The sequence below is a fragment of the Simochromis diagramma genome, unplaced genomic scaffold (genome assembly GCF_900408965.1).
Source record: "Simochromis diagramma unplaced genomic scaffold, fSimDia1.1 OVJJ01000690.1, whole genome shotgun sequence".
NCBI classification, from domain to species: Eukaryota; Metazoa; Chordata; class Actinopteri; order Cichliformes; family Cichlidae; genus Simochromis; species Simochromis diagramma.
The window spans coordinates 194097-207552 of NW_024387483.1; the positions used below are offsets into that span (position 1 = coordinate 194097).

The 13456-nt window shown below is 38.8% G+C and overlaps 1 protein-coding gene across 3 annotated transcripts; it reads right to left on the reverse strand.

Annotated features, from left to right (window-relative positions):
- Positions 1-414: 414 nt before the first annotated feature.
- On the reverse strand, positions 415-12160 carry LOC120724479 (outer mitochondrial transmembrane helix translocase-like). 3 transcript variants are annotated; one of them, XM_040016675.1, is made up of 6 exons: positions 11781-12160; positions 8099-8231; positions 7146-7244; positions 6862-6982; positions 3091-3291; positions 415-1109 (listed from the first exon to the last, which is right to left on the reverse strand). In XM_040016675.1, the coding sequence occupies exons 2-6, from the start codon at positions 8213-8215 to the stop codon at positions 886-888; spliced, it is 762 nt and encodes a 253-aa protein (XP_039872609.1). In that variant the 5' UTR covers positions 8216-8231; positions 11781-12160; the 3' UTR covers positions 415-885. The 3 variants fall into 3 exon arrangements, with proteins under 3 accessions (XP_039872609.1, XP_039872607.1, XP_039872608.1); XM_040016673.1 differs by having other exon boundaries at positions 11777-12160; XM_040016674.1 differs by lacking the exon at positions 11781-12160 and having other exon boundaries at positions 8099-9175.
- Between the last annotated feature and the right edge of the window lie 1296 nt (positions 12161-13456).

Below are 13456 nucleotides of genomic sequence, written 5' to 3' on the forward strand. Positions count from 1 at the left end.
AGTCTGCAATTTTGTTGAAGAAAGATGTTGAATCTATTTAATATTTCTCGAAAAATAATTGATTTCTGTGCTTTTTTTTTCACACTGCATCAAATTAAGGTTGATTACGTCGATTAAGCATCATGAGGTGGAGCGTGAGGGGTGGTTCCCTATTTTTTATTTTTTTATTTTTGTTGTTGCTGGGAGTTGGAACCCTATTAGTTAGGTTGCTTAATATTTACGCTAAGTACTCTTTAAAATACCAGAATAGGGATGGGGGATGGGGTAGGTTTAAGTTTATTAGATTGATCAGTATTGCTGAACTATGAAATATTTTTTTTGCATACAGGTATAACAGAATAGCTTTAGTGTAGTTGTTGTTTTAAACTTGAGTATGAACTTATACAAAATGCAGCAAGATATTTAAAAAAACAGTTTTGTTGATTAAAAAACACTATATCGGATTCATATCGGTATCGGCAGATATCCAAATTTATGATATCGGTATCGGTATCGGACATAAAAAAGTGGTATCGTGTCATCTCTAGTACAAACATGTCTAAAACTACACGTACCATCTATTTTGCTCACCTATAAAACCTTAAATACTAAGAATCACCTGATATGCACAGATCATGTTGCAGGGTTTTGAGACAAATTTAACGCTGCCAGCTTTGCACAGATCCAGAAATGTAAGCTGCTTTCCAAGTCCCAGTGTAAAACTTGGACATCTAGGCTTCCACTGGTGATGATCTGTTTTTAATCAGGTTTAGGCATTTGTAAAATAGTTTTACGTGTGGTCAGATTTCTTCTTATTTGCGTGTGGATTGAAGCATGCGCTCACGTGTCCTCAAACGTTACACACAAATCCCTGTAAACATTTGTAAATCAATTTATGCTTGTGGATCACATTGTACGCATTTGCAACCCTTTTGAGACAAATTCCACTCCATAACACATCCACAAGTCAGTGAATCTCTTGAGACTCCATACTGAACCCAAGCTATTCCGACGTGTGCATACCTGGCACTGGTGGTCTGTTTCGAGTCCATCCCACAAAGTCATAAACTGAGCCTTCATCATAGCTGTGGCTTCATGATCGGTGCTGGATCGATTCCTCAGAAAGGAATCTGTTCAAAAAACGCAGAATAGTTTTATTATTTCAGTTCGGATTTCATTGTTTGAAAATGTTTAGTGTAAATTTCCGTTTACATTTTTTGCCTGCGTATTGTTAGAGCTGGGTATCGTCACTGATTTCTAGAATCGATTCGATCCACGATTCGATTCAATTCGATTTGAATTGGGGAAATTTTGCCTCAGACAGTCAGAAATATTATAATTCTGATCACATATCAGTACATTTCCATATTTTTATATCTATAAAAAGAAAGCTGACGCTTGCGAGACTTTATCAAAGGTGTGAGCATCACAATAGATGCCTTTGTGTTAAAGTAGCTGAGGATAAAACACAGAAAAACATGAAGGTGATTTTCCAGGCCTGGGATTTTATAAAAATATTCTGCAGTAGATCAAAAACGAAAGAAAACCATTGATCACCATATGAACATTAGCTGATTCTGTAGAAGTGAAGCAGAGCAAAGTTACAGAGGTTTTATTAGAGACACAGCAAAGTTTTTTGCAATTTTGCATAATTTTAAAGGGATTAAGATTACGTCCACACGTACCCGGTTATTTTTGAAAACGCAGATTTTTCTATGCGTTTGCACCTTTCGTCCACACGTAAACGGCCTTTTTGGTCACTGAAAACTGAGATTTTTAAAAACTCCGGCCAGGGTGGATATTTTTGAAAAATCAGTTTTTGCATTTATGTGTGGGGGAAAAACGGAGAAAACGCAGCGTCAAAGATGTGCGCATTTTTTGACATTTTTTTACTTTTTCCCACCGAGGCTTGTAGACTTCTGATTGGCCAACATTTCTGCACGGTTAGGAATATATCGCCACCTGTTGCTTTGGCATGTTCATAGCAGCGTTTTCCTTCATTTCTGCCTTTACGTGTGGACGGGATTATTTTTTAAAACGAAAGCAGAGAATCTCCGTTTTCAAAAATACCTGTGTACGTGTGGACGTGGGCTAAAATTGTTCAGTATTGAACAGCAGAAATTAGGTTTTCTTTTCGGAAGTAAGTAAAAGGAAAAAAACAGCGACCGACAGCGTTGTAAGAACAGTAGACTTGTGTATAACAAGCAAGCGAATAATGCAGAATTAAACAGATTATTAGACGGGAAACTGTTCTTGAAGTACACTGTGTGTGTGAGAGAGAGAAACAGAGCTGCGCATGTAGTGTGATTTTATCATGGTAGAAGCAAAACAGCAAAAGTAAAAAGGAATTCATGACGATGTTTATGTGAAGCGTAGTTTGGATCATCTTTTGCGGTTGGTTCAGTCAATATTGTTTGAAGAGAGATAAAACCTGCAGCTTCAAGATGAAATGCAAAAATGGCGTGAACACAAAGCGTGGACCCGCCGAAACATCAGAATCAGCGAGCTGTCGGCTTTCAGCCCAGACCGTGACCGTGCTGCCACATCTCACTGATTCTGATCCGTGTTTATGTCTTTGTGCACAATCAGTGTACCTGCTCTCATTTACTGTTTTAGCTGTTTGGTGGTTGTTGAAATTTTGTGAGGTTTAACCTGAAATTCTGGCGTTTTGGGCAAAATAAATTTATATTGAAAAATCGATTCAGGGTTTTAATGAATCGATATCACGTTATCCAAGCCAGAATCGATTTTAATCCATAAATTGATCATCAAAACCCACCCCTACGTATTGTCTATGGTATTTGTCAAAATGCATATAATTAAGGCCAAATATTAAAGCACATTAAAATCTCTCTTTGCACTGGTTGTGCAGACCAAGTTCACTAAAAGCAAAATCGGTTTCTTTATATTTTTAATTTATATTTTATTATTACTATTACTATTATTACTATTTTGTTTATTTAAAAAGCACATACCATTGTTTAGAATTTTCTTGTTTCAAAATTTTAAGGTAGAGTATGGAAATATTGCCACTAAATGTTATCAGATTGTAGTCAACTGAAACTTGGTTTGTTTTAGTCAACTTAATGTGTGTGTGCATGTCTTGTTCACCTATCTCGTCAATGAAGATGATCGTTGGGGCTAATTTGGACGCCAGTGAGAACACAGCAGCAGTCAGTTTCTGGGACTCTCCGTAAAATTTATCTGTCAGCGTGCTCGGCTTCAAGTTGATGAAAGTAAAGCCCGCCTCTTTTGCTGTCGCCTTGGCAATGAGTGTTTTACCACATCCTGGGGGTCCATACAGCAGCACACCTGTTGTGAAGACAATGGGAATATACACTGGTTAAAATATTGTTTGTCACTTCTTCCCATTTTTCATTTTTTATTATTTCTGATTTTTCTTTCCTTCTTCCTTCCTTAACATTTTCCCTGCACTACTTCCTTCTTTTTTTCCCCCTTAAATCTTAAATATTATTCAGAGTCAGTTGCTAAAGACCCCAAAGAAATATGATTGGCTACCCCTATTTATTTTAAAGCTTACTTTATTTTATATTATTTTGCTGATTGTTAAAAAGCAAACTACTACAATAAAAATACAAAACATCCCTTTTCCCATAATAAATCTGTAATGACTATAGGGCAGATGAGGCACATGAGCTTGAAATTATATATTTTTATGAGTTTTCTATACTGATTTTACTTCTGGTTAAATTTTCTAAATACACGTGTACCTTGCTCTTTCTCCTAAACTTCTTTTTGACCCCTTCCTAGCATCCTTCTTTTCCTTCTGTTTCCAACCTTTCTTTCTTCAATTCAATTCAATTCAATTTTATTTATATAGCGCCAAATCACAACAAAAGTCGCCTCAAGGCGCTTTATATTGTACAGTAGATACAGAGAAAAGCCCAACAATCATATGACCCCCTATGAGCAGCACTTTGGCGACAGTGGGAAGGAAAAACTCCCTTTTAACAGGAAGAAACCTCCGGCAGAACCAGGCTCAGGGAGGGGCGGCCATCTGCTGCGACCGGTTGGGGTGAGAGAAGGAAGACAGGATAAAAGACATGCTGTGGAAGAGAGACAGAGGTTAATAACAGATATGATTCAATGCAGAGAGGTCTGTTAATACATAGTGAGTGAGAAAGGTGACTGGAAAGGAAAAACTCAATGCATCATGGGAATCTGGGAATCCCCCGGCAGCCTACGTCTATTGGAGCATAACTAAGGGAGGATTCAGGGTCACCTGGTCCAGCCCTAACTATATGCTTTAGCAAAAAGGAAAGTTTTAAGCCTAGTCTTAAAAGTAGAGATAGTGTCTGTCTCCCGAATCCAAACTGGAAGCTGGTTCCACAGAAGAGGGGCCTGAAAACTGAAGGCTCTCCCTCCCATTCTACTTTTAAATACTCTAGGAACAACAAGTAGGCCTGCAGAGCGAGAGCGAAGTGCTCTAATAGGGTCCGATCTGAACCGTGAGATTTCTGATCCGTTGCACCACTATAGACCATGCAACAAAGTTTTCCAGCTGTGGGAAAGAGTGTGCACTGCAAGATCCATTTTCATTAACCCCTTCAATTAAATGCGGCCAATGAGGTATGCAATTTGTTGGTAGAAAAATAAGATGTCTGTTTGTGACAAAACTGTCGAGTTTATGTTAGTCACGTGTAATATGTTGACATTTTGTAAAGGTCAAATTGTGAATGTTTTTATGTTGTTGAATAATAAAATTTATTGTTTATGCTCTATGAGAACAATTTACTGTGGAAATTGACTATTTTATGTTGTTTGTACAGTTTTCACAGCATCGTTGGTGGGACCTTTGTGCAATAAAATCAGTGCAGTGAAAATCAAGAACGCCTTGTGTCCGTTTTTCAACTTGGAGGGAGTAATATTCTTTTAACTCTGTATTCTGGCACTCCTGCTGCCCTCTTCTTGTTAGACCTGTCAGCAGCCTTTGACACGGTTGACCATGATATCCTGCTATTAATTATATGCTGGGCTAAAAGGGTCTGCTCTCCAGTGGTTTTTGTCCTATTTATCAGGAAGGCGTTTTTATGTTAACATAGGCCCCATAGCTCCAAAATAGCCCCTCTTAATTATGGTGTACGTCTAGGCTCGATTTTGGGTCCTGCCTTGTTTGTGCACTGTATATGTTGCCACTGGGGTCTATTTTCTCATGGTACAACCTTTCATTCCACTGTTTTGCAGATGGCTTGCAGATCTATCTGCCTTTAAAAGCAGGGACAGACCAACTTCAGCTACTATTACGCTGCCTTGATGACATCAAACAGTGGATGTCTTTAAAATTTTTAATATTAAATGAAAACAAAACAGAAGCTGTCATTTTTGGTAGCTTCATTAATAATCACATTGATTATGTGGGCCTATTTTCCTCCTATTGTAAGACAAATGTAAAAAACCTCACCTTGATGGTTCCTTCAAACTGTGTAGGCAGTTGTGTTGAGCGCAGTAGTCCAATCCAGCTTTTTTCATCTAAGACAACTAGCCAAGACAACTTCCTTCCTTCCGTAAAAACCTTCCAGCTAATGTCTTTGAACGTGTTATTCATCTCTTTATTGCTTGAATACTGGGCTACTGCAATTCTTTGTACTTTGGTCTGGACCAGGCCTCTATTTATCGTCTCTAGCTGGTCCAAAATGCAGCTGCTCATCTGCTAACTGGCATTAAACGGAAGGAGCATATAACCCCAGTTTTAACCTCTCTATACTGGCTCCCTGTTTCTTACAGGATATCAATTTAAACTTTTTCTTTTTGTTTTTAAGACACTTAACAGCCAAAACCCCTTCTTACCTGTCTGAGCTTCTATTTATTTATGCTCCAGAGAAAACCATGAGATCCAGTTCAAAACTAATGTTATCCATTCCACGGAGTCTCATGTTAACATTATTTATTTATTTTATTTATTATTTATTCTGAGCTTTCTCTGTGGCAGGTCCTAGACTTTGGAATAGTCTTCCCTTATATATTAGATCTGCACAAACACTTGATCTCTTTAAATCGTTACTGAAGACACATTTTTATGGTCTGGTTTTTAACACACTTTGACCCAAGCATTTTGGTTTTAACAGTCTTAGTTATTGTTTTAGTTGTTTTTATTGACTTATTGTATTTATTTGTTTTACTGGCATTTTACATTGTTAAGCACTTTGTGCCACACGGACTGTTGGAAATGTGCTATATAAATAAACTTGACTCCTAAATATCATGTTTAACCTGAGTAGCGTAATACCGCGGGGGGTCTGAAAATAATGTGCCGGGAGTTCGCTGTTCTCGTCGGTTCTAGTGAGCCTTGACCACCCAGTCAGCTGTCGCTTTTCTACTCTGTCTGAGCACTGAAAACGCTTTATTTATACAACAAATTCATTCACCCATTCGCCCCCATTCACACTCCGATGGATGCATCGGAGAGCAACAGTATCTTGCCCAAGGCAAGACTGGAACAGAATGAACACCAACCTTCTGGTTAGTGGCTGACCTGCTATACCACCTGAGCTACAGCCACCCCAGTCCAGTCTGTCACCGCCCTCTTATGTCCACCCTTGGAAAGAACATGTCTGCTACATCTTCAGAACAAAAGTAAACTTATAATCTGGATCTTGGAACTAAAGTAAAAGAGTGCAGATGACAATATAATCAAAATGGAAATTACAGCAAACAAAAAATGTCTTTTGTTTATTGATTATATCTAGTACACATGTAATGTAATGATTAAAAGCTGTGCATCCTATGTAGATTTTGATTAAAGTTTCTGTGGGTGCCCTGATTAAGGCAATTTTGTATCCCGTCTAAGACCCATTAGAATCAGGCAAAGGCTGATGCTGATAGGAATCCTGAACAACAACAAAAAAGTGAATGATTGCTGACCTTTGGGTGGCTGCAGCAGCCGGGATTCCCTGAACAGATGTCTGTTCTGAACGGGGAAGATAATTTTCTCCTTTAGCTCATTGATCACCTCCTCCAGACCTGCGATATCCCTCCATGTGATCTGCACACAGGAAAAAATCTGGATGAATATTGCCTGCTAGTGCTGATGGAGGAAAAAAAAAAAACCACACTTCCTGTTTGTGCCAGTACTGGGTACTGTCAGTTCTCTGTTGTTTATATGTACAGCTTCAGTTTAAACAACACATAGCGTAAAGTGAGATTACCTGCATGGCCTGCGGGTCAACCCGGTGAGCGTCAATGCGCTGTTCATATGCAGAGAGTTTAACATTTTTAGCTTTATTCTGACCTGTCCTCGTCGTTTCCTGAAAGACGCAAAACCAGAAACAAATCAAAGACTCAGCCTGTGCTCTATGTGCTCTATCTCAGCATCATACTGTCCTCATCAGTAGGAGACTTTTTTTAAATAAAATATACAGAATGAAATGTGTATGTGTAGGTTCTCAGTCATCTGGGTCATGGCAATCTAAGGAGCTTGGAAAGAAAAGTAGCTGGTTTCGCAGTTGCTTTACTTTCAATCTCCTTAGGATACAGGATGAAAGTTTAAATATACCAAAAAACGGATCATGACGGACCAGTACAGTGCCCACATCACTACAGTCATAGCATCAATCCGACAGACTCTCAGTGCAGGACTCACAAAGCCCTCATGAATTTTCGTACCCACTCTTCCTTAACCTCTGATGCTTTCATCAAGGTGAAAGAAAAGAGGTTAGGAAAAGGTGATAGGAGAGATTTCTGGAACCTACATAGTTTTGGCGACATCCTGTTAAAAATGTTCATCCTACTGTAAAACCTTCCTAGCAGACCTGATTATGAGCAACTTCAATCCATTCTTTTTAGATATTTGTGCTCAGACTGAGTGATTCAGAGTGGTGCTGACATGAACTGTGTTTATGATTGTCTTCTTTATTGTTTGCACAAAAACTTGTTCTGTGTAGTTATTACTCAAGATGTTTTTAAAGTATAATTCTAAAAATGTCATTATCTTTACAAATCAAAAGAAAGGCACAATTAAATATTCACTGAAATGATCAGTTAATACCTGCACATCAGCAAATCTGAGATTAAACATGAAAAAGAATCAGAAATCATTTGCATTAACACAAAAATATCTGAAGACAAAACCTGTTGCAGTAAATCTTGATTACCCTCTCACCTGCCTGTGAGGGTTCTCCCGCTGCTTCGTGACCTGGTATACTGAGTATATGAGATGGCTTAGGCCTAAGCCCAGAAAAAGAGCGATGCCTCCAACTGGTGCAAGGTTTGGTGCCATTGTCACTTCAAAGATTCTGAGACAAAAACAGGTTTACAAAGATATTAATGTAGAAAATGCTATCAGGAAGATGAATACAAATGGCAGGAATGAGACAGCTCACCACCTGGCCTTCACTTTCTCACTCACTGCTTGTTATTACTGTGTGGAAAACAAATGCTTTATGAAGGACAGAAGTCTAAAAAATGCCCATTCATCTAGAGTTTTACAAAGTTCAGGAAGAAACTGAGAGAAAATCAGAAACCGGAAAATCTAAAACTCACTCAGAATTCACAATGGAATGCTTGCTACTGACATTTCGACACTTTCGTTGAGCTTACAAAGCACAGATGTTTCAACACTCATTCCGAAAGTCCCTCTTATTTCCTCTTCCTGACCTCTTTTCCTTGACCTTGATGAAATTGAATTCATTCATTGAAGTCAAGTAAAGGCGGGTAAGAAGATTGATAAAGACTTAATAAAAGATGAGGCTAAAGAACTTGGAAAGAAAAGCGTCTGGACTTCTTTAAGTTACTTGAAGACGTTTCATCCGAGAAGCTCCTTCAGTTTAAATGGTGGAGAGTCCCAGATTTGTCCCTATGTGAGTGTCCCCCAAGAGCTACATGGACCCCCTATAGTTCCTCTACCTAATCACACAAGTCAAGGTGTGAAAACGGGTGTAGGTCACAATTAGCCAGGTGCAACCTAGCCCCGCGCTATCATGTGATTACCCAAGGTCAAAAGGCCCAGGATGTGAGTGGGCATTAAGGCATCTGGAAAGAGATCTCTAAGCTCAATTTTTTGAGATCAGCAGTTTACATGGATGACTCAAAACTGTGGGCACATTGCTAAAAATTCTGGTTCTGTCCAAAACCTCTTCACTTGTTCCTCACGCTAAGTGTTTATAAGTGAGCCACAACAATTGTTCCCAAAAATAACAGGATTTTATTGAAACAGAACAGATATTAACTGAATATTGACTTAAGTTAATATCTGGTAATTTACATATTAACTCCTTGGAGGACGTATCTATTCAATTTGATGATTTATATAGCATCACATCACAGTTGCCTCAAGGCGCCAGCTATTTTTGTGCAAAAATGACTGAACTGTGTGCTATATTAATGTAGTAATAAAATAATATTAGTATATAGGAATACTAAACTTTTTTTGTCTAAATTTTTATTCTAATAAAGGTACTGAGCTTGAATCGGTTAAGTTGAACATGAGCAGTGAACCTGGAGAATGAACGCTAACCTTTTTTCCACTTTTTTTGACAAATGCAATCGCCTGGAAAATTGCTGTAAACGGACCAAACTTCAGTAGGAGAGAACAACTGAGATAGTCCAGCCACAATATGAGGTTAGTCATTAATGTAAGATAAGATAACCTTTATTAGTCTCACACGTGGGAAATTTGTTGCAGCAGAAAGTGGACAGTGCAAAGTTACATAGCAAAAATTAGAAAAACACTGGAATAACATATACTGTTGTTCCAGCGTTTATAGAGCAGCTACCAGAGAATTCAACATTAATGAATTAATGGTATGGAAGTGGAGGAAGCAAGCGGAATGAGTTGAGTAAAGTTTGACTTTTCTGACTGATTTGTTTCGTTAAATGCGCTTTATAATGCGGTGCGCCTTATGTATGAACACAGACCCGTTTGTCGACAGTGCGCTTTATAATGCGGTGCGCCTTATGGTCCCATAAATACGGTACATCTGAGTAGTTCAGGGCTGCACTTAACTTTAATTATTACTGGTAATATTCTTTGTCACTTTGTTACTGCTATTTTTCCTTAGGTATCATTTGAAAGATTTGAAAAAAAAAAAAAAACACTTCAATATCTTACTCTGTGTATCTGTGTATGGACAACAAAGATCGAAGAAACACTTAATTTATAGCTGTGAGGCCAAAAAAAAAGTCTGTACCAAAAAAACAGGTCACACAGTCTAATATTTCATTGGACTGCCTTTAGCTTTGATTACAGCACAAATTCACTGCTGACATTGTTTCGATAAGCTTCTGCAGTGTCACAAGATTTATTTCCATCCAGTGTTGCATTAATTTGTCACCAAGAACTTGCATTGTTGATGGTAGAGTCTGAGCGCTGTGCCAAGCCTTTTCCAGCACATCCCAAAGATTCTCAATGGGGTTAAGGTCTGGGCTCTGTGGTGGCCAATTCGTGTGTGAAAATGATGTCTCATGCTCCCAGAACCACTGTTTCACAATTTGAGCCTGATGAATCGTGGCATTGTCATCTTGGAATATGCCCATGCTATCAGCGAAGAAAAAAACTATAGATGGAATAACCTGGTCATTCAGTTTAGTCAGGTAGTCAGCTGACCTCGTTCTTGGATCACATACTGTTACTGAACCTAGACCTGACCAACTACAGCAACCCCAGATCTTAGCACTGCATAGGGCTGGGCTATATCATACCATTCACGGTAATACTTTCACTTTTAATCATAGCCCTGAGTTCTACTGTTGTTTTTCTTCGATTTGATTTCACTAAATGTTTAAGTGATCGCTGATCACAAGCATTCAGGATTTTTTTCTGGCCACACTTCTTCCTTGAAATTGATGGGTCCCCACTATCCTTCCACATTTTAATAATGCTTTGGACAGTTCTTAACCCAATTTTAGTAGTTTCTGCAATCTCCTTAGATGTTTTCTCTGTTTGATGCATGCCAATGATTTGACCCTTCTCAAACATACTAACAGCTTTTCCACAACTACGAGATGTGTCTTTCGACATGGTTGTTTATGAAATGAGAAGCAAGTCAAGGAACCAGTTGGAGTTAAATAACTTGTTGCCAGCTCAAAGATAATCGCCCATGCAGTAATTATCCAATATGAGGCTCGTACCTATTTGGTTAGTTAAATCCAGTTGGCGTCTTTTTTTGGCCAGGCATTGTATTTTACTGTGAATGATGCAACATTGGGACAGACTTATGTGAACATCATGAGATTCAGAGTCCTTATAATACTCATATAATTAACAATTAATTTCAAACAAAAAAATCTAAAACTATTAGCATTTTCAGAACATTTGATTCAATGTTAGTGACAGATTGTGAAAGTGAAACAAAAATAGCCACAAGGCTAAGAGCTTCACAACTGTCATTACAAAACAGAAACTTAGCGTCTTTAGTAGCCCTTTAGGGACATTTTTCACAGGACGCTCTTAAAATGACCGGCACAAAACAAGGCAACACGCCGTGGCGATGTGAGATTCGCGTTTTGTAGTCTAACTGTAAGGTTGTCCGTAGGTTATCCTCTTTTCCCAAGTCCTTAGCTATTTCCACTCAGCTGGATTGAAACGCACCAAAACTTTAAATCAACCAGCGAGACCTGGGTGTTTTGACACACCTCGGAGCACCATCGCTTCATAAACCCGACACACAAGGATCGCATCCCAGTATTATCCACTACAGGGCACACTCCACATACTCGGACATACTAAATATATATATATATATATATATATATATATATATATATATATATATATATATATATATATATATATACCTAACAGTTTTAAATATATATTGTGTTTTATAAAATTAAACCTCACCTACAGAGGCAAAACACGAAGACGTCAACAAACAGCAGTCTCCAGCAGAGTCAAGCAGCAGAGATCGATCAGGAGAAATCACGTGACCGATGCAGCTGAGGTGTGGTACGGCGGTGACTTGCCAAACTAGGAAGCGGCAACGTTCATCTTATTTGCATTCATGCGGTTCGCCGGTTTACTTTTTTTTTTTAATGATGATTTGGATTTCTTAACATCATTTTGACCTCAGTTGTCATCCTCGTTAATTATGTTCCAGTTCCTTTCTGAAGGACTCTAGGTTTAAAATGTGTTTCTTGTATTTTTATTTGCAGGTAAAACGTATTCTGCCCTCAGATAGAGGTATACAAGCACTGCCACACTTAAGTTTTTCAATTATAGATTCATCTATTGCATTCTTGTATTGTTATGTGTGGTGGTTGAGCTTGCTCATATGAAACCTCATACGGTCACTACAGTCGTTACAGTGCCAAAAAAGACTAACAATGAATTTAATATTTTTAAAAAAATGTCTTATTTGGACTTATCTGTCATGTTGGAGCAGTAGCGGTTTTTGGGCGACGTGGGTGGTTGCACAGGGCGGCATCGTGGTGGTGGCGGTATCACGGGTATCGGCAAAAAAAAAAAAAAAAGTTGCTCGTAGGCTACTCATGCTGCTCCGACATCATGCCAGCGCATTTGGGGAATGGCATAGGCACCGATCGGTTTTCTATCGCCCATTTGCTGGGAGTAAGAGCGCCCTCCGTTTGTGAGGTGCGCCTGCTTGAAAAGCTCAAACACACACAACAGGTGCCGAGAGGAGACAGGTGGGAGCGCAGTTGCTAATAATCACGGGGTAAAGACACATGGCATGTAGAATTAAACTCAAGCACACAAGACAGAATCAAACAGGAACAAGGGAAACTCAGAAACAGAACAACACATACAGGAACAACAAAACAAGAGCAAAAACATCTCAAAATCCAAAAAAGTCCACAACATAAACAAAATGCTGGAATAAAGGAACAGGGAATAGGAAAAGGCAAATCAAATCAAATCACTTTTATTGTCACATCACATGTGCAGGCACACTGGCACAGCACATGCGAGTGAAATTCTTGTGTGCGAGCCCCACAAGCAACAGAGATGTTGCTTGTGGCTGCCTTCAGGATGTTCAAACTCAATACGTCCAATTTATCGTCTCTGAAGGAAGTCACGTTAGAGTCACGTGTGTTTACGCTGCGTTGTAGGGTGACCATAAATAAGTGCGTCATAACTAAAGCGGTGAAATCTAAAGCAGGTCTGAGTGTTTAACAGGTTCAGTTCTTGAATGATCTCCACAGAACAACACAAACATCACCTCTCTCATCATCAACCATCAGCTACATACTAAAGACCATCATCAGCCAACAAAGGACTTCAAAATGACGTCACTGTATAAGATGTATATTGTACCATGGAGGAGGCAGCATTTAGCTGTAGCCTCCATAAAGCCACAGCTGTTCTGGAGAACTTGGTCCACCTTTGATTGTCTTTAAGTTGTGTTGGAGCCACAGAGAGCAAATCTTTGTTCTTTATGAAGAACCAGTGAGGCTGTTTGGACTTTCCTATAAAACATTAGTGCAGGAGTCTCTCAGTACATCTGTTTACAGTGAGGACGAATAAGCAGCAGAAACAGTGGAAACATAGATGACTGTAAACAGA

Bases quoted from the DNA above. Each gene is read 5' to 3' on its own strand.
- LOC120724479 (XM_040016675.1), bottom strand. From the start codon at position 8,215: ATGGCACCAAACCTTGCACCAGTTGGAGGCATCGCTCTTTTTCTGGGC. The intron at 6,983-7,145 runs GTAATCTCACTT...TCCTGTGTGCAG, and splicing joins TTGACCCGCAGGCCATGCAG to ATCACATGGAGGGATATCGC. The intron at 3,292-6,861 runs GTCAGCAATCAT...TCTTCACAACAG, and splicing joins GCTGCTGCAGCCACCCAAAG to GTGTGCTGCTGTATGGACCC.